At 40.2% G+C, this 24,394-nt stretch overlaps 1 protein-coding gene across 12 annotated transcripts in view; it reads left to right on the plus strand.

Annotated features, from left to right (window-relative positions):
- Positions 1-24,394, plus strand: part of cnot4b (CCR4-NOT transcription complex, subunit 4b) — a 173,434-nt gene that overhangs the window by 137,499 nt on the left and 11,541 nt on the right. For 8 of the 12 annotated variants that reach the window (XM_072268033.1, XM_072268035.1, XM_072268037.1 and 5 more), the window contains one exon: positions 18,006-18,212. The exons of the other annotated variants lie outside the window; for them this stretch is intronic. In XM_072268033.1, the coding sequence (XP_072124134.1) occupies positions 18,006-18,212 (207 nt within the window). The remainder of the gene's footprint in view (positions 1-18,005; positions 18,213-24,394) is intronic. 12 annotated transcript variants of the gene reach the window in all.

The following is a 24,394-nucleotide window of genomic DNA, read 5'->3' on the forward strand; positions in this document are numbered from 1 at the left end:
GCATCCAAAATGTATAATCAGTATATATTTGAACAACCCTATCTACTATACTCTTGACACCGGAGTGATTCAGTAAATAATTTTGGTTGGGACCTTTAGTAAACTGAACTACATTGAGCTCTGATGGCTTGCCTGCTGTATTCTCAACAAATCTTACCTCCCTGAAGTAGTTGAGTTTTTATTACATTAAAGTTCAAGAAAGCGAACATGAACCTATTGTTTAATCAATTGTATTAAGAAAGGGGATTTATTTCATTTTGGTTTTAGACCTGGCTAGTGCTTTACTTGTTTGAAGTGCTTTTCAAAGATTACTGAACTATACTCAATAAAACAGTTCAAATTTTTTTGATCACAAGTACATGTGAAAAGCCACAGTGTAGGTGTATTTAAATACAGATTAGCTATGCAGTCCTGAATAAGCAAATACTTTAAAATAATGTTTAACAAATAATTGATTTTGCTTTCTTTCAAAATAGAATTTTTTTTCTCAAAATATCCATGGTAATTCTGTGACTGAAGTCGACTCGTAGCTGGATGGGCTCAGTTAGAGCCCTGTTGATCATAACTAAGGATTTAAATAACCGCTCACTACCTTTTACTCATTTACGATTCATGATTTGTCCTTTACTGTCATTGAACGGCTTTAGAAAGCATACACTGCTTGATTGTTGATTAGCACAGACGTCACTTAGCCATGCCTTTAGTTCTCTTACACTCCAAGAATTGGTGTACACACCCGGATCAGTCACTTGCATTAAAGTATAAATTTTTTTTTCAAAACCGCTCCTGGAAGTACTGACCTTAGTGTTCCGACATTTGTGTTAATCTGGATTTCATGCCCATCATTTGCCTGGGTCCGAGGCCCTTGGCTTCTCGATTCAGTTATAGAAATATGATCAACTGAACCGTGAATGGTATTTGAAACCTGCAACAATACTGACACTGCTACAGTAATGAGTCTGTTTTGTCTACATCAGTCCTAAAATTTGAACTACCTTTTGTAAGCATAAACACAAGAAAGTCTGCTCGTATTGGAAATGGAAAGCAACATGCAGAATGCTGGAGGAATTCAGCAGGTCAGGCAGCATCTATGGAAATAAATAAACAATCGACATTTTAAGCTAAGACCCTTCTTCAGGACTGAGAAGGAAGGTGGAAGATGCCAGAATAAAAAGGTGGGTGGGGAGGGAAGGAGGTTAGCTGGAAGGTGATAAGTGAAGCCAAGTGGGTGGGAAAGGTCAAAGGCTGGAGAAAAGGGAATCTGATAGAAGAGGAAAGTGGACCATACGAAGAAAGGTAGGAGGAAGGACCAGCGGGAAGTGATTGGCAGGTGAGAAGAGGTAAAAGGTCAGAGTGGGGAATAGAGGAAGGGGGAGGGGCAGAGGGAATTTTTTTTACCAGAAGCAATCAATATTCATGTCAACAACAGGAATTCTGCAGATGCTGGAAATTCAAACAACACATCCTGAGGAAGGGTCTTGGCCTGAAACGTCGACTGTACCTCTTCCTAGAGATGCTGCCTGGCCTGCTGCGTTCACCAATATTCATGTCATCAGGTTGGTGACTACCCAGATGGAATACAAGGTGTTGCTCCTCCACCTTGAGGGTAGCCTTACCTTGGCACAACAGCAGGCTATGGACCAACATGTTGGATTGGGAATCGGAATTAAAATGTTTAGCCACTGGGAAGTTCCACTTGTGGCAATTGGAGCAAAGGTGCTCGATGAAGCCGTTTCCTTTCCTATCAATTTACAACAGGTCTCACCAATGTAGAAGAGACCTCATCAGGAGCACCAGACATAATAGATGACCCCAGCAGATTCACAGGTGAAGTGTTGCCTCACCTGGAAGAACTGTTTGAAGCCCTGAATGGAGGTGAGGGAGGAGGTGTATGTGTAGTTGTAGCATTTAGGCCAGTTGCAGCGATAAGTGCCAGGAGGGGCAAGTGGATAAAGGAATCGTGGAAGGAGCAATCCCTGTGGAAAGTGGATGGGGGGAGGGAGGTAAAGATATGTTCAGTGGTAGGATCCCTTCGGAGATGGTAGAAGTTGGATGCAGAAGCTGATGGGTGGTAGGTAAGGACAAGAAGAAACCCTATCACTGTTAAAGCAGTGGAAGATGGGTGAGTGTGGATGTTGGGAAAAGCAGAATATGTAAGCATACCAAATAGATCTGAATCACTTAAGATGTTACGTACATTACTGCCTTTAATTTTACAAGTAATGGAAATTTACCTGGAAAATTAAAGACAATTTAAAAAGTACAAGGTACGCTTATCAAATGCAGTATACAACCTAGAGATTTGTCTTCTTCGAGGCAGCCACAAAACAAATCAATGTCAGAGAACCTGTTTAAAGAAAAACCCCATACAAGACCATTAAACGTTAAAACAAAAAGAAATCGTGTCGTGCAAAAAACAAAAAGCAAGCAAACAACATACAGAACAATAAACATCAAACCACAGAATCCTCAAAAGTGAGTCCACAGCAGGGAACTGCCAAGGTGAGTGATGCCAGTTAAGGAGCTGATGGCACGGCCACGGAGTCAGTACTGTGTCAGTGGCTGTAGGCCATAGCCGCAGATTCAGTTCTGTGGTCAGTGCCTCGAAAAAGTCGCATGAGCAGTTAAGCGTGTTCAGTGCTGATGACATCAAACTGCAGCAGACTTTATATCCATGAGCCGCTGGGACAATCGAACTTGGGACGCAAGACTCCTGCACCTTCCACAGGCAGATGGCACTGAACACCTGTTTGTTTACCATTCTCATCCTCATTGATTTTAATCTTGCTCAGCACTTCAATGATTAGCAACGGAGCCGACCATGAGCTGGCGTTCTGCCATTAGGAATTGCCGTGGCCACCCCCAGTGATGGCCATAGATGCACTCCACACTGAATCCCCAGGAGATCGCAGAAGCACCAGATTGTTTGCTTACTTGGCCAAAAAATTACATTCTTAAAAGGGGAAGTTATAGGCTGCAATCAGTCGCAGGTCAGAAGAAGTGGTGTATCCAGAAGGAGAGTATCCAGTAGTTTTGTAAACTGTTTGCAAGATCTCACTGTTGTTCACCGGTGCCATCTTGACGGAATGTGACATACTTCATATATCTTGTAGCTTAAGTAACAATAACCTTGCAGAAAAGAAAGCCACAGGCTAGTTCTGCATCCATTTTGATTTGGTTTCTCTTTTCAGTTTGATAGGTATTGCTGCATGCGAGCAGAATGGCAAGGTAATAGGTCCTCTACAATTAGCAATCAATAGTTAACATAAATGATCCAGAGAAATTTTTGAAGTGGATCCCATCAGGTCTGGATGAAGCACTTTACATCTAATGTATTTCTACAGTGACGTCAGTCTTGTAATGTAAGAAATGTGGATGCCAATTTGTGCATAGCATGCTCCCTCAATCAGCAAAGTGATAACTGGAAAATCAGTGTTGTCAGCTGCATTGGGGGTAGATGTACCATCAATAATCCTCTGCTTTCTGCTATAGTGTCTTGGGATATTTTATGCTCACCTGAGCAAGGCTATGCCGCAGTCTGTGTCTTTAAGTACAGTACTACAATAATGCAGTATTCATTTCAGCCTGGATTTTTATGTTCATCATGAGTGAGTCTTCCTCAGTGGCAGAAGTGCTGCAACTGAGCTGTAGTTCGTACTTGGAACTTCCAGTATTACCAAGCTCACTGCGGTAATGAGCCTGTTTCATTTATGCAAAAATTTTATATTGGCTTTTCTGCCATAACCAAAACACCTTGACATTCAATGGTACTGAGTGATTGTGCCAATTTTAAGATTGTCCTGGAGTGGTTGATCATAGCTATACAAATGACCCTCACTAAATCTTGGGTTCACCGTGAGTAAGTCAAAGGCTCTACAATGAAGTTCCTGTAACCAGCCATGCTGCCTGTATATTTAAAAACTCATATTCTGTAGATGCTGGAAATCCAGAGCAACGCTCAAAGATGTTGAAGAAATTCAGCAGATTAGGCTGCATCTGTGGAAATGAACGTTTCGGGCCAAGACGTTTCAACAGGACTGGAAAGGATGGGGAAAGAAGCCAGAAAAACAATGGGCGGGGGTGGGGGGGAAGGAATACAATCTAGAAGGTGATCGGTAAAGCCGTTTGGTGGGGGGGGTGGGGGGGCTGCTGATCAGACTTGCACAAAGGTGAGGTGGAATTTTAGACCATTTCCCCATTTAAAATTGTTTCAGTTCTTTGTTATTTCTGGGATACCTTGCAGGAGCAGCCCTCTTCAGGTCATGCCACACCATCTCAATTGGTTTAAAGTCTGAACTCTAGCTTGGCCATTCCAAAACACGAATTTTCTTTTTTTTTAAGCATTCTGCTGTTGATTTACTCTTATTTTTTGGATCATTGTCTTATTGCATCATCCAACTTCTATTAAGGTTCAGGTGATGGACCTCAACCCTGACATTCTTCTGTAAAATGCCATGATATAATTTTGAATTCATTGTTCCCTCAATTACTGCAAGCTGTCCAGGCCTTGAGGCAGTAAAGCAGCCCAAAACCATGATGCTCCTTCCATCATGCTTCACAGTTGGGATGAGGTTTTGATGTTGGTGTGTGGTGCCATTTCTGTCTACAGAACATTGTCCCAGAAGTGTTGTGGAACACCCAGGTGGTCCTTTGCAAACTTGAGTCATGCAGCAATGTGTTCTTTTTTGTTTAGAGAGCAATGGTTTCCTTCATGGTGTCCTTCCATGAACACCGTTCTTGTTCAGTGTTTTTCTTACAGTGGACACATGAACAAAGACTTCAGCAAGTTCTAGAGATTTCTACAAGTCTTTAACTGTCACCCTTGGGTTCTTTTTCACCTCCTTCAGCATTGCACATTGTGCTCTAGATGTGATCTTTGCCCACTCCTACGAAGAGTAGCAACAGTTATGAATTTTTTTAGATTATGAGGACGCTTAGTCCTCATTTATTGTCATTTAGAAATGCATGCATTAAAAAATGTTACAATGTTCCTCCAGAATGATATCACAAGAAACACAGGACAAACCAAGACTAAAACTGACAAAACCACATAATTATAACATATAGTTACAACAGTGCAAAGCAATACTGTAATTTGATGAAGAACAGACCATGGCACGGTAAAAAAAAAGTCTCAAAGTCCCGATAGCCCCATCATCTCACGCAGATGGTAGAAGGGTAAACTGTCCCTGCCATGAACCTCCAAGCACCGCAAACTTGCTGATGCAGCACCATTGGAAGCACCCGACTGCAGCGGACTCTTGAGTCCATCTGAAAACTTCAAGCCTCTGACCAGCCCTTCGACACTGAGCACCATCCTCTGCCGAGCACTTTGACCCCAACCGCCGAGCAACAAGCAAAGCCGAGGACTTGGGGCCTTCCCCTCCGGAGATTTCAGACCACACAGTAGTAGTAGCAGCAGCAAAGCAGGCATTTCAGAAGTTTCACCAGATGTTCCTCTGTGCTCTCACGTCCGTCTCCATTAAATCAGGATTGTGCATGGCACCCTACTTGACAAATAACAGACATCACCACAGAAGTGGCCGCTGCGAGTTGCGTCGCGTCGCCATCTTCTCCTCTTCTCTTAACTCCATTTGTAGACAATTTCTCTTATTGTGGACTGATGAACACTCAGGACTTTAGAAATGCTTTAATAGCCTTTTACCAGTTTCATGCATCTCAGTAATCGGAACACCTACCTCCAAGTGGCTTTTGTAGAAGATATTACCCCAGAGGTAAACATACTTTTTTTTAAACCTAGACTGTGATTGTTTTAAATGGTGAACTCAGTAGTGGTTAGAGGTAGTGCATTTGTTTGTGTTACTAGTTTAGCCAGATTGTGTTTGTCTATTATTATAGATTAGATGAAGATCAGACCACATTTTAAGTAATTGAGGCAGAAAACCAGGTAATGGTAGAGAGATCACAACTGTAGCTAGGGTGCATAAGACTTGTACAGTACTATAATAATTTTATGTATTGCACTGCTGCTACAAGAAAAAACAAATTTCATGATATGTGAGTGATGATGAATCTAATTCTGATATGGGTCTCTTGTGGTCTGAGAGTGGGAAAGGGTCAAGGAGAGAGGAATCATGGTTGGGAAAAGGGGAAGGGTGAGTGGAGGGAGCAGAAAACACCAGAAAAACATTCCTTAATGATCAATAAACCAATTGTTTTGAATCAAATGACCTTGCCTGGTGTATCAGGGCTGAGTGTGTCTCTACCTGAGCTGCCCCCCAGCCTGGCACTCCTTCTCTACCACCTGTTTCACATGCCTCCCGTGACACTCCACCCTCGCCATTCTCAGCATCCTTTTCTCCAGCCAGATTTACAAACTCACTCTCTGCTCCATGTTGACAAATACAATACTGTACAAAAGTCTTAACTGCTCTAGCTTTACTTATGTGCCTAAGACTTTTGCACAGTATGAGGTTGGTGGCAGTGGATAGGAGACCTCCAGAGTGAATGAGGTTGGTGATGGAGACAAGGTCCTGATAGTCCTGAGTGAGATCTTTTTCAAGGTGTAAGGAAGAGGAAGTGCATCAGAGTTGCTGCCTGGCCTCAGCAAGGTTGAGGTCAGTTCATCAGAGTGCAACAGCACTCCCTTTGTCTATGGGTTTGATGGTAAAGTTGGAATTTGTGGCCCTGCTATATCCCTATTTTTCAGAAAGGGGTTCAGGGACAAGTCTGAATTGCATTGATAGCAAGCTAGGTTAAATATTTGAATCACGGAGGGTTTTGGCTCGAAACATCAACTGTACTCTTCCATAGATGCTGCCTGGCCTGCTGAGTTCCTCCAGCATTTTGTGTGTGTGTTGCTTAAATATTGAAGTAGCTTGGATGCCTTTCATAAGTGAAAGAAAGAAATGGATTTCTACCATTGAGTGGCATCAGTGTTTGTCTGGAGGTCAGCAAGAAAGGATCATTTTAGCTTTGAAACATGAGCAAAGAACCTGCCAATGTCTCCTTGCCCTAAAGGCAGTCTATAAATAATGTCTGTGGGAGTGTGCAAGTCAGCATTTCCTCGCAAAAACAGGAATGTTTAGGAATGTCGCAAGTGAAGGAAGAGAGGACACCAGACGAGCATCTTGCTGCAAGGTCTTTAAAGCTGCCAGAAAAGTAAGTATTGTAACAACTGCACTAAAAAGCAATGCAGTCTTCCCTCATCATATCTGCCTCTTTACCTCAGCCACACTAACACTAATTTTTGCTTTCCAATGGCTTTTCAGGCAATGTCCTCCACTCTCTTTGTGTGACCTCCAGACTTCACTCCCTATCTTGTCTAGATCCCATTCATCAAACATCCTTATCTTTGTTGACAAGCATGGCTCTTATTTCAATCTAAATGCAAAGCACTGCAGATGATGGCATCTAAAATAAAACCAAGTCACTGGAAGTACACAACAGGTCAGTCACTGTCCATAGAGAGGGAAAAAAATTACTTTCAGGTCAATGACTTAAAATCTAAGAAAAGAAAAAAAAACTGGTTCCATAGAAGAGGAGGCACAGAACAAATAAAAGGTGTTTGTGACAGTGGAAATCAGGTGATTACACTGAGAGGAGGTGGTCAAGACGTGTTTATCATAACTTTCTTCTAATACCTGCTGTGTGTTTCAAGTACTTTGTTTTTATTCATGGTTCTCTCCTTTCACAGCATACAGAATTTATTTTTAATCCTAACAAACATCACAGAATCATTGAAAGTGGTAGTTTAGAAAAGACTGGTTTGCTGTTCTCTACAATCATGCTGGGAATCCAGGTTGCTTTCCCAGTGCAGGGTTAAGGACATCTTTGGCTGGGGGAAGATTATGGATCAAGATGGAACCAAATGTAGTGGCAAAGCAAGGAACTGAAATTTGCTGAGGCACTGGTACTCAGTACCATATTTTAAATGAAGAAATGTGATACTTTAATCTTGTGGGATGTTTGTAGGTTTTAATAGATTGGATGTGCTAAATGATAATCTCACAAAGGAAGAGTTTTCCTTTTATTGGCCATTGGCAGTAATACTGAGGGAAGAGAGCACTTGCATTGCAAGAAATTGACTTCATCTTGATTGGGATTAGTTTCCTGGATAACACAGTTAAGAGCTGTAGGTGCTCATTTCAATTTTGCTGAGGCCACTCATTTTGGAAATTACTCAGATATTGTACACTTGTGGATCAAAGAGCTGAATCTGGAGTTGAGGTATAAATTATTGCCCTCGACATTAAGGCAATATTTAAGTGTGGTGTCACGAAGCTGGGTAGAACTGGAATTGGTGGATGACACAATTATCAAAAAAGAGACAGTATGCTGTGCTCATAACAACTTGGAGCTTAATGCTATCAAGACAGGTGAAAATGAGGATTGACTTCCCTACCCACGCCTTAGAAATTAATAGTTAGTTTGTGTCTGTGGTCAAGTCATTCAAATTCCTGAGGACTACTATTACCGATATATTGAAGTGGGACAAGCACATTACACATCACTAGGAAAGCCCAGTAGAGATTGTTCTTCCTGCACCAGCTTTATCTGAGGGCATATCCTGATGAATTTTTACTCGGCTATCATTGAGAGTGCAGTGACCACCTCTGTCACCATTTGGTTAGTTACTAATTGATTGAGATACAGCACAGAATAGGCTTTTCTGACCCTTTGAGCCACACCACTCAGCAATCCCCTAATTTAATCCTAGCCTAATCATGGGACAATTTACAATGACCAATTAAATGTCTTTAAACTGTGGGAGGAAACCCACGCAATCTCGGGAAGAACGTACAAACTCCTTACAGGCAGCAGCAGGAATTGAACCTGGGTCACTGGTACCGTAAAGCATAGTGGTTGACAAACAGTTTCCTGTCACTTCCTCCCTCTCCAAGTACAGGATGCAACAAGTGGTCCACTCAGTAGAGAAGATCGTTTGCTGTCAGTTACTGACATTATTCCATTACCAGAGCGAAGAAAGGAGCTGGAAAACTTGCTGCTGACCTCAACCTGCCTAGCAGTCACCTATTCACCAAATTGCCATCAGGGAGACGGTACAAGTCCATCACCACCAGGACTACACTTCATCTATGGTTCTTTCCTGTAGTTACTCAGCTGCTAGACAAAACTCATTTAGGTGTAGTATCTGAACTGTCCTTGAACAACATCCATTAAATGGTCTTTTCTACTCTCCTCATTCTGTTGATTATTATTTTAGTTTGTTTATACACCCCCCCCCCCCCACCTTCACCTTCAATTTAAGTCTATTGTATTTGATATTTCCACCCTGGGGAAAAAAGAATCTACTTGCCCTGTCTGTGCCTTTCATCACTTTATATACTTCCATCAGCCTTGGCCTCCAGTGTTTCAAAGCAACATTCCAAGATTGTCAAATCTCTTCTTATGGCCAATAATCTCTTAATATAGCCAGCATCCCCTGAACCTCTTCTGCACCCTCTCCAAAGCTTCTACATCCTTCCTGTAATGCATCTGCAGAACTGCTCAATGTAGCCTATCAAAATATATTGCTGCTATACGAGTTCCAACTTTTATACTGATGAAAGCAAGCATGCCATACTGTCTTTACATCTTATCTGCGTTAGTTGCTATTTTTAGAGCGCTATGGACTTGCACTTCATCCCCCCCTACCTCTGTGATCCTTGGGGTCTTGCCATTTACTGTATTGTTTCCTTCCCCTTTCACCTACCAAACTGCAGAACCTCACATTTATTCAGAATAGTCCTTTTTGTCTTCCTTTCCAACTGCTCTGTATCCTCAATGTTTTGACAATCAGGAAAGATCTTGGCCTGAGATGCCGAGTCTATCTCTTCCCCCCCCCCCCCCCCCCCATAGATGCTGCCTGATCCATTGAGTTCCTCCAGCATCTGCAATCCTCCTTGTGTCTGAGTAACATCCTGGGTCAATATAACGTACAACAAGGTTCAAAAAGCACCCTGAAATAATTTGTAGGTCCCTTAAAATCACAAATGATATTGGATAATTATCTAAGGAAGGCATGTAAATTCAGTAATAAAGATTTTTGATCTTGTGGCTGAGACAAAACTTGCAAAAGTATGGTGGAAAAGTTAATTGAATTATTTCGAGACAGTTTCCTGCAGTAGTTAGCAAGCTCAGACAGGATTAGTTGGTCATAAGGATTTGTCTGGGGAAGAGTGGCCACAGTTTGATGACAAATTCATGCAACATTCTAACAAATGAATTGGAAACTCATATAATTAGTGATACTTGAATTCTGTAAGTCATGAGGGGTGTGTTGGTGTAGGCAGTTGGAGAAATTAAATAGCAAGCTTTGCCTGGAAGCACAATGGTAAATATTTAAATAATTGATACTTAACAAATAATGCTTTTCATTGTGAAATAATAAAACTAAAAGATAATGATTCATTGGTGCCTAACCAAGGAAGTTATGAACAGTATAATATTTCAGTAATGGTTTGATTATTTTGCCCATGCAAGTTTAAGTGTTATTTTAACCTGTACTGAGATACAGTGAAAAGCTCTTGTATATTGTCCATGCAGATCCATTCATCACATCAGTGCATTGAGGTAGTACAAGAGAAAGCAATAACAGTGCAAAATGAAGTGTTTACAGTTGCAAATAAAGTGCAGGCAGACAAGGTGCAAGACCATAACAAGGTAGGATTATAAAAATCCATTTTATATAAGAGGACCATTCAGTAGAATTAAAGTCAGATAGAAGTCATTCCTTGCGCTTGGTGGTTTGTGATTTCAGGCTTTTATATCTTCTGTCCAATCAGAGGAGGGAGAAGAGAATGACTGGGATGGATGGTAGCTTCAATTACATTGACTTCTTTCCTGACGCAGTGAGAAGTGTAAACAGAGTCCATGGGGGAGAGGGTGACTTTTGTGATGTGCTATGTTGTGTCCACAACTCTGAAGTTCCTGAGGTCTTGGGCAGAGCAGTTTCCATACCAAATGAGTAGGACACCAATGGATTGAGTTTCAGAACAGCAGAGGAATGGCAAATATTTGACAATGAAGATTGAGAGAAAATAATCAAAGAATATAAAAATAGATTGTAGACACTTAAAACTTTTTCAAAGAAGACATAGCAAAAATGTGGTGCAAATACTGATGTGGGTAAACAGTAGAAATCATAAGAATGCATAGCTGTCTTCATTACATTAGACAAAGCTGCAGGTTCAGAGGAAAAGGCACTTTCTGATAACATTAAGATCTTCCTCTCATTGATGGTATTAATGACAAGGCATTTGAATTTATAGAGATCTAAAACCAGACAAATATCGTGGACTCTGGAATTGTGCTCAAAGTAGTGACTGCAATGAGGATTGATGCATTTATGGTGATATTCAAAAATTCCAGTTTCTCTTGCAGTCCAACATTTTAAGAGAAAGGAAATTCTATTAAATTTCAAAAAGTCAGAGGGAGCAAAGAACTGCAGCCCAACAAGATGTTGTCAGCAAAATAGTTCATTATTAAACTGCCTAATCACATTGATTTTTCTATGTAAAAGCACACTTGTCTCATTAGGCAAAATCAGCATGGTTTATTGAGAATGTAACTTGTGAAAAATGTGTATCAGTGAATTTAGTACATTTTGATTTTACAGAAGTTTGTCAAGTACTACATGCAAAGTTACATGAAATCAAGGGCTTTGGCGGTTGAGTTATAAATATATGCAGGGATAAAGAACAAAAGAGGAGGATTAAATGGTTGTTTTAGCATGATAGACTGTATCAAAGTTTGCTGGAAGATCAAGATGAATGACCATATGAGCTGTAAGAATGGTGCGAAGGAACTGAAGATATGCTAATTGGGGAGATGGTGGCAAATGAAGTATAACTCTAGGAAAATGTGAGAATATGCATTGCAGAAGAATGTTTAGAAACAATTTTAACAGAAGGGTTGGTAATGTTGATGAGTTAGTTCACAAGATTTAGAAAATATCCAGGTGTTGGAAGCAGTTAGAAAATGAAATACACTTATTATAATAAAGGCCTTAGTGCAAAAGTAAGGTTTGTGATTATACAGAGCTTTGATTGGGTTTCTTTCAAACTGTGCAGTTTTAGTCTCCTTGTACAAAGTAGGATGCATATAGAGTGAATTTACTGGAATTGTTGTCCCAGGGAGGTTCTGTTGGATGACATGGACAGAAATTACTGATGTTGAAAATCCTGAAATAAAAACAGAATATGTTGCAAACTGGTCAGGCATAACTTGTGAAAGTGCAGCACACACTAATTTCTGGAGGAACACAGCAAATAGTTTCAGGCCGAGCCCCTTCATCAGGTACTACCTGACTTGCTGAGTTCCTCCAGCATTTTGTGTGTGTTGCTCAAGATTTCCAGCATCTGTTGAAAGAGGATATATGTTACCTTTTCAGGTGTATCACTTTTCTAAAGATGCTGCGTGATGTATTTGTACCATTTTCTGTTTTTAATCCAGGGTTGAATTAAGTGTCCTTTGAGAAGCAATTGTATAATTGTCCTCTACTGGCTGGATTTGAGTGGTGGTTTCATTGGAATGCAAGTTGTATGGAGTACAGAGTGACTTAGATGAAAGAGGTTGGAGGGATAAGAAATCGAAAACAGTCTTAGCTTAGAGACTGAGCATTTGGGGGCTGAGATGAGAATTTACTTCGTGCAGATATTGAAAACTTTCTCTCCTTGGGGCTGTGGATTCTTGGTCACTGAATATTTTCAAGGTTTAGATTAACTTTTGGACACCAGATTTACAAATCTAGAATGCAGATGAAAAATGGATAAGGCACAGCATCAGCCATGGCTTTATTGAGTAACAGAGCAAACACAAAGCCTTTATTCTTCCTCTTATGGTGCTCTCAAAATTCGTCTGAACAGCTCTTATGGGTTCAGGCTTTTCACCTGGCTTGTACGTCATGTTGCATCAAATATTTGCCCAACCAAATTAAAATGTTAACAGGATTTTGGCTCTACCATGCCTTCTGGCCCATAAATTACAAACCTCCACCAGCTCGATGGATTAAAACTCTCCCACAGATCCCCTCTATCCTTTTTGTCCTAAATCAATGCTGTTCAGGCATTTGAGCCCGAACAAAGGAAATTATCCTTTTCACTATATCTACGACCCTTAACTTTCCCTCCTGCTGCCTCATAAAGGGTCAACCCCTGCTTAATTGTTTCTCATAACTTGACCCCAATTCTGTAAATCACGTAAATATCCATACTGGAGCTATAACCTTGCACTGTGGTAAACTGAACTGCATTCAGTACTCCCAGCTGTGGCCCAGTCAGAGCTTTGTACCATTCCAGCATTACCCTCCTTGGATGTGGTTTTGCTTCACTGTTATCCCTGCAACATAATGTCCCATGCTTCCTTAGCTGCACTAATGGAAAGTGAATGTTTACCTCAATCCACTTTCTTTTTTGCACATCTCTGACCTTTATTGCTTGTCTCCAGTGAACATTTATACTCCTGGAGCACTGACACTGCCTGCTAGCTTAAGATCATTGTTTTACTGTTTCTGCACAGAACCCCTAATTTGACTAACCAGTCAGCCTGACCTTTCACCTCTGTGAAACTGGCATTTATAATAGACTCTCTTATGCTTATTGCAATTTCATGATTTTTTGTTGACGATCCAAATGATTGCATTTGAAATTCAGTTCCTTTGTGTACAGTCTACTTAATGGACCGGCGCAGGCAGAATTGACCATTAACAAAATCACTTATGAAACAGGACACAATCTCATTCCACAGTCATTAAACTAGTGAATAATTATGTGAATAATTATTTCTATTTCCTTACCTTTGTGGATGTTTAGCAGTATTAATACCAGTGAAATTAAAATAGCTTTTCGTAAAAAAAAAAAAAAAATTCCTTTTGATCAAATCAACAAGACTGTGATGTGGTAATGAAGGTAGTGAATTAATAATTATCCTAGCTGAAAAGGGTAGGGGAGGTGAGGGAACAGGGAGGAGAAGAAACGCACTCCATTTATCTTAAACAGACCAAGGTAACTACATTAACAAAATCAAGTTTCTAAAAATTAAAACAGGCTAAAAACATATTTGAGTAAAAATAAAGTGAAATTATTTCTGGCAAAAGATTGCATGTAGCCTAGTGTAGTTTCCTTTGACACTGGTCTGTGAATTCTCAGTTGACGGAAGAGTTCTGTGTTGTATCCCGTTACAGGTGAGACGAGTGACAGACTGGACCAAGTGGGTTGTTTGAGATGATTGCTGTCATATCCGTCTCACTCCTGTCACAAAGATCTGGCATGCTCAGTGCTTTTCCAACGGTTGCTCCTCTTTGGAGTGACATGGGCCATGAGTTGATGAGGACATTAGTCTTTCCAAGGGCATTCTGCTCTTGTGGAAACCTTTTATACTGATGGACCTTGCAGAAGAGTGTCTGTTTATAGTGATGGACCTTAGGTGACATTGCCTTTCCACAAAATGCAGTCAGGACCTCTCTACTGGGTAGCCGAGGGCAGTTGATGTTTACCTTTCTTGGTAATGAATTTATAGGATTTTGCAAAAACAGCAAAAGTGATATTTCACTGCCTTGAGGTTCCAAGAGCAAATTGTTTAAAGTGTGCGCAATAGCAGTGAACATATTTAGTAGACTTCATGCTAGATTTAAGTGCTTCATTTCAAAGCTGACTGCTCAGTTGACCAAAGTGAGATTTGTTACTTGTCTGCCTTCACTGGCTCTTATTACCTTTTGATAGTTGGAGGTGAGTTTTGATGTCGTAAGACGGGGAAGGGGATGGTAGAAGACTTTTATCTTGGTGTAAACCCACTTTTCTTGTAAAATCAGTGAAGAAGCCAACATTGTTGTGTTATTTAATGTAAACATATACACAAGCATCCTGTACTGCAAATCTGAGTGAAGTTGGGGTAGTCCAGGTTCTGTTATTAGGGGTGCTGAGGGTTAAATATTTTCCATTGATGCTTTAAATTAGTTCCACCCCAGAGAGAAGGTTGTGGGAAGGGAAGTCCAATATTGGAACAGTGGTGAAGAAAGTTGGTGTCCTGACATAACCATTTTGACCCCAGAGTATAGCGGAGATAGCGGAGTGAAGGGATACGGGGAGAAGGCAGGAAAAGGGTACTGATTGTGGATGATCAGCCATGATCACAGTGAATGGTGGTGCTGGCTCAAAGGGCTGAATGACCTACTCCTGCACCTATTGTCTATTGTCTAATATACCAGTATCGAGTTCATGATAGATTTGTTGTTTGACAAATCTCATCATGTTGCAAAAGCAAAATGGTAATGAAATTCTGGAGATGTTTGAGAAGATTTCTTCATAACTCATTTCAGTTGACAGTGTGAAAAGGTTTTTTTCTTGCTGAGTTTGTTCCTTTCCCTGTTTTGTTGAAGATTATGCCCATTGTATTTGTTGGAGAGAATCTGCATGCAACCCTGAGAGGAGCTGTCATGCTGCTGAGAAGATGTGGTTGAGGGTCTTTTGTGATTTATTTTCTTATCTATGATTCAATCAGTTTATGCTTTCTCCTTTCTTGTTAATGTCCATGAATGTGGACTCTCCAAAAGCCCCAGCACATTTTCCTCTTTCTAGGTGACTTCAACTATTTTATTACTTTTGAAATTTTATCTCCAGAGGCTTGTTTTTGTTTTAGCTACCTGTAGAGTTGAGGACTCTTGTCAGCCTCCATTGAGGAAGTCTTCCGTTTTAAAAAACAAGAGGAAAAAGCAACACACACAAAATGCTGGAGGAACTCAGCAGACCAGGCAGCATCTATGCAAAAAAAGTACAGTCGACATTTCGGTCCGAAACGCTTCAGCAGGAGTTTGTTTTTTCCAGACAACATTGTCTACCTCAGAGTCCCTGCTGATCTTCCCTTCTCTTGACCCTCAGCAGTCTTGGTCCTTGGGTGTTCAGATTGTAGATATTTTTAGCACTGAAGCATCCATGCAAATCATGGTTTTGGCAGGTTGATGAATCTCTCCACTTTCACCCTTTTGTCTGATCCTTAGGTGGTGATATTTAGTTTGGACCTTGGTCTTCAGGTAGCAACACTTTCCCCCACTTGTCCCCAGCCTCATGAAATGTGGTTTATTGAGTCCTAGAACAGCTTGCATTTACAATTAGTTGATGTACCTCCTGCTTATTCTCAACAGTTGGTTTCTTTTCTGTGACAGAAGGCAAGAATCCTCATGGATGCTAATTATGGAGATTTCACCAAGCTATACACAGTTCAGTTCATGTTCGATGGGAATTATCAGATTATTTAAGAAAGATATGTGCCCTCAACATCATGTCTGCTGTTGTAGGAATTGTAGTCATTGCAGCTTCCCAGAAGGATCTGCTACCTATCCTGAGCAGCACACACAAAATGCTGGAGAATTCAGCAAGTCAGATGTTGCCTGATCGCAAAGTTCCTCCAGTGGTTTTTGTGCGTTGCTCAAGATTCTCAGCATCTGCAGAATCTCTTGTGATTATGATTTGCTACCTATCTTGATATTGATCACTTTCATCCAATTAGCAGTGTGCCAAAGTAAAAAAAAGCTAACCTGCTCATCTCCCAATCACAATATGAGTTCTGGTTTATGTGCAGAGTCAGTGAGTCTTAATTGTCAACTGAACATATTGTTTATTTGATGGACATTCACTGTCAGCATTGCTAGCAACATTATTTAAAGTTTGATGTTTACTTAATTTTACTAGCAATGCTGATAATGATTGTCCATCCCTAATTATCCTTGAACTGAGTCAACCACATCATGGGTTTGGAGTTCATTATGGGCCAAACTGGGCAAGGAAAGAAAGATTCTTCCCGCAGAACATTAATGAACTGGATGTATTTTTCCATGACAACGAAGTAGTCAAATGGCCTATTTAATGACATGATGATTGTTTCTTTAAAAAAGGGACAATTTGAATTTTGCTGGTTGCTGTTGGATGCAAATTGTCTTTGAGTCAGTGGTGCAGGAGTTCAGCTGTTGGTCAAGTGACTTGATCACTGCACCACAGAACTAGGATTGAAACAATAAAAATGTTGACGGTCAGAAGTTAAAATTGAAGCTCCCTTTAAAGAATTTTAAAAAATTAAGAATTTAACCCCATTTAAGAATGGGGTTGAGAGGGATAATAAATTGGCCATAATGGAAAAGCGGAGCAGACTTGATGGGCTGAATGGCCTAATTCTGCTCCCATGTCTTGTGGTCTTTTTCCAAAGCTCCACTCATTTATTCTCTCACTTTCTGAGTAGAAAGGAGGTGGAAAATTCAGTTGACAAAATCTCCAGTTTATTGTTGGGATTCAAAAATTGGAACTGTATGTTCTTGGGTTAGATGCATAGCATTTTTGTTCTGGATTTGGTGGTATGCAGTTTGCTGTGCTCTTGAGCTCAGGTTGATTGCATTCCGACAAATTATCAGGGCTTGTAAAAGAAAATAAAGTTAGGTGTTGATCATTTGAGCTAATCTGTTGAGCACATGTTAAAAATTTCACAGAAATCACTTTACGCAATTAATTTGAGTGTTTCCAGTACAGTGATTTCAGATTGCTTTTGGCACATGAATCAATGCAGATGTATTGGTTAAGTAAACTGAAATCTTAATGTGCTGGATAAAGTAGGATTTGCTGAGCACATGTGTGGATTTTAAAAGGCAGAATGTACACCAGTCAAGGCATTGCAGGTGGTTTTGGGTCATGGAATGAAATAAACATGTGATCTCGAGGCATGAAGATTAGGGAATAGACATTAGCCTTGTGACTGAACTTGATGGGATTCAAAGGATGCTTTTAAACCACTGAAGTGCAGTGCAGGCCAGCAAGTAACCATTGGTACAGAAATAGGACTTCTGCTTTATTGAAAAAAGCAAGAAATAGGGTCCCCAGAATTGAGTGTATGCAAACTCATCCTAGCAGAGTCATTGTATGCATGCAAATCAATTGTTAAATATGTTGTTTTCCCCTCCTTGAAAATGGCATGGATTCAAGACCAATAAAATCCAAAACTTATCTGGCAATGCCCAGTTAATTTTTGTTTTTCCTTTCATTTTATTTTATTTTTTTCAGACAGCGGCAGTAATGTGGCAAGTTTAAATGTGAAAGAGTGGCAGGATGGTCTACGGGCACTGTTACCAAATATTAACATCAATTTTGGGGGACTACCAAATGCTGCTTCCTGCTCTTCAGTGAACCATGCAGCAGCAACCTCAGCCAACAGCACCAGCCTGAACTGGGAGAGTGGGAGTAGCTGGATGGACCCAGCAATTATAACAGGTGAGGCCAACCAATCATCTCCATTCAGCTCACTCCTTTAATCCAGTGGTTCAGACTTGATCTACATCCAAATTATGAACCAATATTGATTGGTCGAATCAGCATTGATTTTGATTTTTCAATTTTGAAATCAACAACCAAAGGGATTTTTTGTTCCATAATTTCAGGGACTGTTGGTGTAAATGGAGTTGCAGGTTTTGTTTTTCCCTGTTTGATATGTTTTCTGATTTGTATTGTTGAACAGTAATTCTGTGCGGGTTAAACCAGATTAAAAACGGGTCTTACCGAATCTCAAGCTGACCTTTGTAGAGCTCCGCACACTGTGGCAGGTGATGGAAAGATAATTGTTTTCATGTACACTTGCTTTTACCTTTCCAATCTTGTGCTCTGCATGGAGAGCATTTTGAATTGATGTAACAAATCTGCTTGGTTCCCAAGTAAGGTGACTGAAAAGTTCAGTTAGTGCAGTTTCTTTATTTTTTTAATGATGCGCTTAAAATGCACTTTATTTGTATCTTTTGTTCACTGGCAGTATTGCCTCAACTCATCAGCGGAAGTTCATCCGCAAATAAATAAAATCTCAACTATAATTAAATGCTGGATGCAACACAAAATGCTGGAGGAACTCAGCAGATCAAGCAGCATCTATGGAAAAGAGCAAGCTGTTGACGTTTTGGGCCAAGATCCTTCACCAGGATTGAGAGGGCAAGGGGAGGTGTCTGAACTATAGTCACCCCTTCAAGTAGATCTTATCTTTTTCTGTGCAAATCCTATAGCAAGCTCAAAGTTAAAATTAAAATGTCATGTGCCGGGAATCTGAAATAAAAACACACTGCTGGAATCACTCAGCATGCTGGGCAATGGTTGTGGAGGAGGATGCAGTAAATGTTCCTCTTTAACCTGGAACTTTTGTTTCACTTGTCTCAGATACAGCCAGCTAGCTGAATATTTAGAAAACTAATGGTACTCCAGCTGAAGATATAATACTGCAGAATCACACCTTGCAGGCAGCTAGTGGCAACATACATTCATACTGTGAACTAGCAGAGGTTAGCAGATTTGAATTTGGGCTGGTGGGCTGGATTAAGGTTATAGGACAGGCCATTATTGCAACTTAATGAGGACAAATGTGCCCATTGAAACTGGATGACAGCATGAATTCAAAGGTTAGAGCATTCCAGGCTGACCTTACTGAGCTAATTGTGCTTCAGGAGACTGCATGTTTCAGATATTCTGTTCCTGTCTGTAAAATCTCCTGCAGCTTCATCCTTCAGACTTCAAGCCGTTGGTTATTTGATGTTTGTTGGACCTTGCTAAATGCAAGTGAGTGCTGCATTACCACAATGCAATGCTGATCGTACTTCAGCACTTCCATGGCTGACAACTATATCGGGGAAATGAGAAGTGCTATTTTTAACTTTGGGTTCTTCAGTGCCCCCATTGCTTCTCCCCCACTTTTCTTCTTTTTGTATAGTTTCTGTCTTGTTTGTTCTGTTCCACTCATGCTGGCGAAATGCATGGTTGGTGTGAAATTTCCTTTGAAGTGCTGGGATTGTTTTAGTCATTGCTGTAACACAGGTGTGCGCCGCTTAATGTCCATTCGGACAACATCTGATCGCATATACGTCTGTAGTCCGGATCGGAGAACGTGATGTAGCAGACATAACCAATCTCGTGTATCGCGCATCTCTTGAGTGTAGTAGCGTTATCTCTGTTTAATTTTCTTTTGAAAATATTACCGTAAAGTGCATCATGGTTTCAAAATGCAGCAAAACCACTCCTAGTGATAGCAGCTGCAAGAGGCAAAGAAAAAGTATTGAATTGGAAGTGAGACAAGAGGTTATTAAACAATATGAAGGTGGAAAACCAGTGAATGCTATTGCTCGGGATTTAGGCATGTTGCACTCGACAATCACGACAATCCTGAAAAGCAAAGAAAAAATTCTCAAAGCTGTTAAAGGATCGGCTTCACTGAAAACTACAAGGCTCACGAAAATGTGAGAGGGACCTATATCAGATATGGAGAAATTGCTAATGACATGGATTTAGTCAATACAAGTACACTAAAATAGGTTTGCTAAGTATATAATATGGTGTTCGCACAACGTCCAAATCGCATAACGTCCATTTCACAGAACGTATTGTGGACGTTAAGCAACGCATACCTGTATCTTGGATTGAAGTTAAATTGCAGTGTTGTTCTACTTCAAGTGGCTGACTAAGCAAGGTTGTTGATAAGCTAACAATGTTTTAGTCATTTGCACTAATTTAAGTCAAAATCATCCTTTATTAACAATCAAAACCCAACTTCTTCTGACATTTGGTTCATGCCTACCAGTTGAGGCACCTTACTGAACTTTCAAATCCATCACTCAAATTCCAATTGTTTTAGAAGTTCTGCTTTTTTAGTGAGTATAAAGTAGATGGCAGTGTTGCACTGACCAGACTGGTACCAGTTCAGTTCTCAGCCAGTGTTCAGTTAGCATTGAACCTCGGGTACAATATGGAGAGGGGAAACCTCCCATTGTCCTATTTGTGATTTGCAAGCCATGCCAGTTAATTCTACTAAAAAGGTTATGAGCAATGCACAACAGAAATTTAGTAGTGATGTTCTTGTACTTAAATGACCTCTTGCATTCTGCTCAATATAAAATAATTCCAGAAGAATTGGATTTGTATTGCAAACAGAGATCTGAGAAGATGTGTTGAGTAGGACCAGTTGGAAAGCCTTTCAAAAATTTGGCACATGATCAATGGACAAAATGGCAAGCTGTATCTGTGACCTCTTAAGAATGTGGAGAGTAATGTTAGAATTTGGGTAAATAGAACAAATTATAACTGGGGCTGTAGAACATGCCCATGAATCCAGTCACTGAACTGTACTGGTATTCTGTGAAGTGGATCACAATATCTGAACTGCTTTACTGCTCTGCCTCATTGATACAAGGTTTGAGGAGAATAAGTAGAAAGAAATACAACTTTAGGGCAATATGTCGATTTTGGGTTAAGCCAGGGATGGGCTATAAACACATCTCTTTGGATGGGAGCAGAGAAATCCCATGTTATGAATGGAGCCTTTTTCTAGGAAAGTAAAATTTGCCACATGAAGTTTCTAAAACACTGCTTTGGAAAAATGTAGAATGTGTAAACTGAAAACATTTTTGTGGAAAATAACTGTTCTTGCTGTCATTTATTCTTGTGTGTGTGTGTGTGTGTGTGTAATACTTATGGCTGCTATGTATTTTTGAATACACAGAGACTTCCCGTTTTATATTCAAAACTTCAAGGTGAATGCCTCCTGAGCTTTTCAGAAAAGACTGATAATGTTCATGTACTTAGTTAGCTTTGATTCCTGTGCTCAAAGAAAGGTGAGGTCACCTGGAGGGTACTTATAGTTTTGTGGCATTTGGCAGCATGTCGTGAAATTGTTTGTACCATGCTGTGCTTTTGAAATTCTAAAATAAAGCTTCTCCAGCACAGCAAGTGGCCTGTGCATATTGTCAAACCTGACCATCAACTGGTCTGCATTCTGGAAGGCAGTGCACTGAATTATTCTAGCTTGTATAATGTATCGTGTTTAGATCAGAGAGACTTTTATCAGTTATGATATAGTCAATTGCAATCTTGCCCCTGATTCAGAGATTCATTGGTGAAAGGCATGGATAAGGTGGATGATGAGTCTTTTCCGAGTCCCAAACTTGAAGGTGTAGATCTGGTGTGAGCAGGGAATGATTTAAAAGGGACCTGAGGAACAAGTTTTCATGCTGTGGGTGATGAATATACGGAACAAGCTGCCAGAAGATGTGGTTGAGACAGGAACATTAGTGTTTAGGAAATACTTGGATAGGTATATTTTTCAGACAGGAATACGGCTGAGCGCAGGCAGATAGGACTAGCTGGGTGGGCACCATAGTCATCATAGACTGGTTGGGTTGAAGGGCCTGTATCCATGCGGTATAGCTCTATGACTCTTATGCTTGAAATGTTTTCTGTGCATAAGTTAAGTGCACTGGTGGTCAGGCCTTTATTTTTATTTATGTTCAGCAAATTTATTTTGCCATTGAAGCTACTTGGTTCTGTTATAACTCCTGCTCCCATTACCAACACCCTAGTAAAATCTGTAATGGGGATTGAGTGACAGCAGGCATACTTCAATTTGTCTTGTCCCATTCATGTACGGTGTGAATAGCATTAGCTTGCATTGACTTTGCTCCTTTTACCTACGGAAACAACGTCTTGGCTGCTCATTTGCCACTGAAGCTAAGCAGCCTTAAACAATGCAGGTGAATGCAAGCATTAGTGTTGGGAATTGGAAGTCCATGTTTGAGTGGACCCATGTTTTTGTTTACCACTGATCCACTGGAATGTTTTCTCCTCTGATACTGAGATGGAATAGTACCATTGTTGTATAGACTATCCCCAGCTTAATCACTAACACCTGAACATGCTCCCTTAATATTATTTGATTTGTAAGCCAGTGTGCAAAATACATTCATTTCTAAAAACAGCAAAATTGTTTTCTTCTCTTTCAGTTTTAATAATTGTTCTTTCTCATGTGCTAATGCAGTAGTTGACCTCACCCACTACCACATAATCAAAGTCCATACTCTCTGGTTATCCTTATATAGGACTGAGTTTGTAGAAGGTGAGTTCAGAAGGTTGCTTAATGACTGCCCATCCATTGTTTCAAATAGGCATGAAAAATTCAATAGCATTAGCTGAAGAAATTTCTTCCAAGCCTCCTTAATATTCACACTTCTATCAGAAGAGATAAACAGATTTTTCAGATGTTTATCTCATTGCTCTCTGTGGGATCTTTATGCAAATTGCCTGCAATATTTTCTGTATCAAGAAGAGTGGGTATACTTAAGTGATTTGGTCCTCTTGAGCTTGTGAAAGATGCTGCATTAATGAAGTTTTTTTTTGAAAGACGACTGGTCTGGAATGTTGGCTTATCCTTCATTTCTGTAACTGGATCTCCTTCCAGTAAATATCTGATACCTTACTGTAGCTTTCCCAATACCCTCGAGTCGACAGCTAAATTTTTTCACTTTCAAGTTTATGCATTTTGCTGATCAGATTGTATTGGATGATTATTGTTCCTGTGTCCATGAGAGCCAAATGTGATTCACAGATTTGGTCGTTAGTGTACAATTCTTTTCTGCCATGATTTCAGTTGAGATTATTGTCACATTACTTGCACTTCAAATAAGCTAAACTACTGGTGTCTCAGCAATATTTAAAATTTTATACATACATTTGTATTTGTATGTGACAAAGGAAGGCTGAAAGAAAAAGGCTTAGTGGATGGAGTTGGGTGCATTGTCTGAACAGCCTAAAATAACTCAAAATACTTGATAACCATGTTCTGTAAAGCATATTCTTACAGTTTACTGCAAAGTGCCGTTTTGGTTCATCTGTACATTACTTTAGAACTTTTCTTCAATGATAAAGCAAATATTTTCTCTATTAGTAGATTTTAAAGACTTTGAATCTCTTTCTGAGTTTGCTTGTGTTTCTTGTCTTTCTTTAACTGAGGTGACAGATGACATTTGGGATCCTCCCCATTTCCTCTGAGGGTAAGGAACATAACATTTCCTGCAAATATTTGAATTGTAAGGCAACGGTGTTAAGAGGTGTTTGGCAGTGCTTGTATTGTCAGTGACATTCGGAATCTTCGAGCATACAGAGAGACTATCTCCTGCCATTTTTCTCACAGCTTGTCTGCACATCATATTTTTCTACACACCTTCTACAGATGTGCTGTGGAGAGTATATTGACTATCTACATCACAACCTGGTGTGGAAACACTGATGCCCTTGAACCGAAAATCCTACAAAAAGCAGTGGATATCATCATGACTAAAGCCCTCCCCACCACTGAGCACATCTATATAAAATGTTGTCACAGCAAAGCAGCGTCCATCATCAGGGACCCCCACCACCCAGGCCATGCTCTCTTCTCACTGCTGCCATCAGGAAGAAATTACAGGAGCCACATCACCAAGTTTAGTGACAATCATCAGGCTCTTGAATCAAAGGGAATAACTCAACTTTACTTGCCCTATCATTGAAGTGTATCCACAACCGATGGACTCATTTTCAAGGACTCTTCATCTCAAGCTCTCAATGTTTATTGCTTATTTATTATTATTATTATTATTTCCTTTTTGTATTTGCAC

This window comes from Mobula birostris, chromosome 9 (genome assembly GCF_030028105.1).
Source record: "Mobula birostris isolate sMobBir1 chromosome 9, sMobBir1.hap1, whole genome shotgun sequence".
Classification (NCBI taxonomy): domain Eukaryota; kingdom Metazoa; phylum Chordata; class Chondrichthyes; order Myliobatiformes; family Myliobatidae; genus Mobula; species Mobula birostris.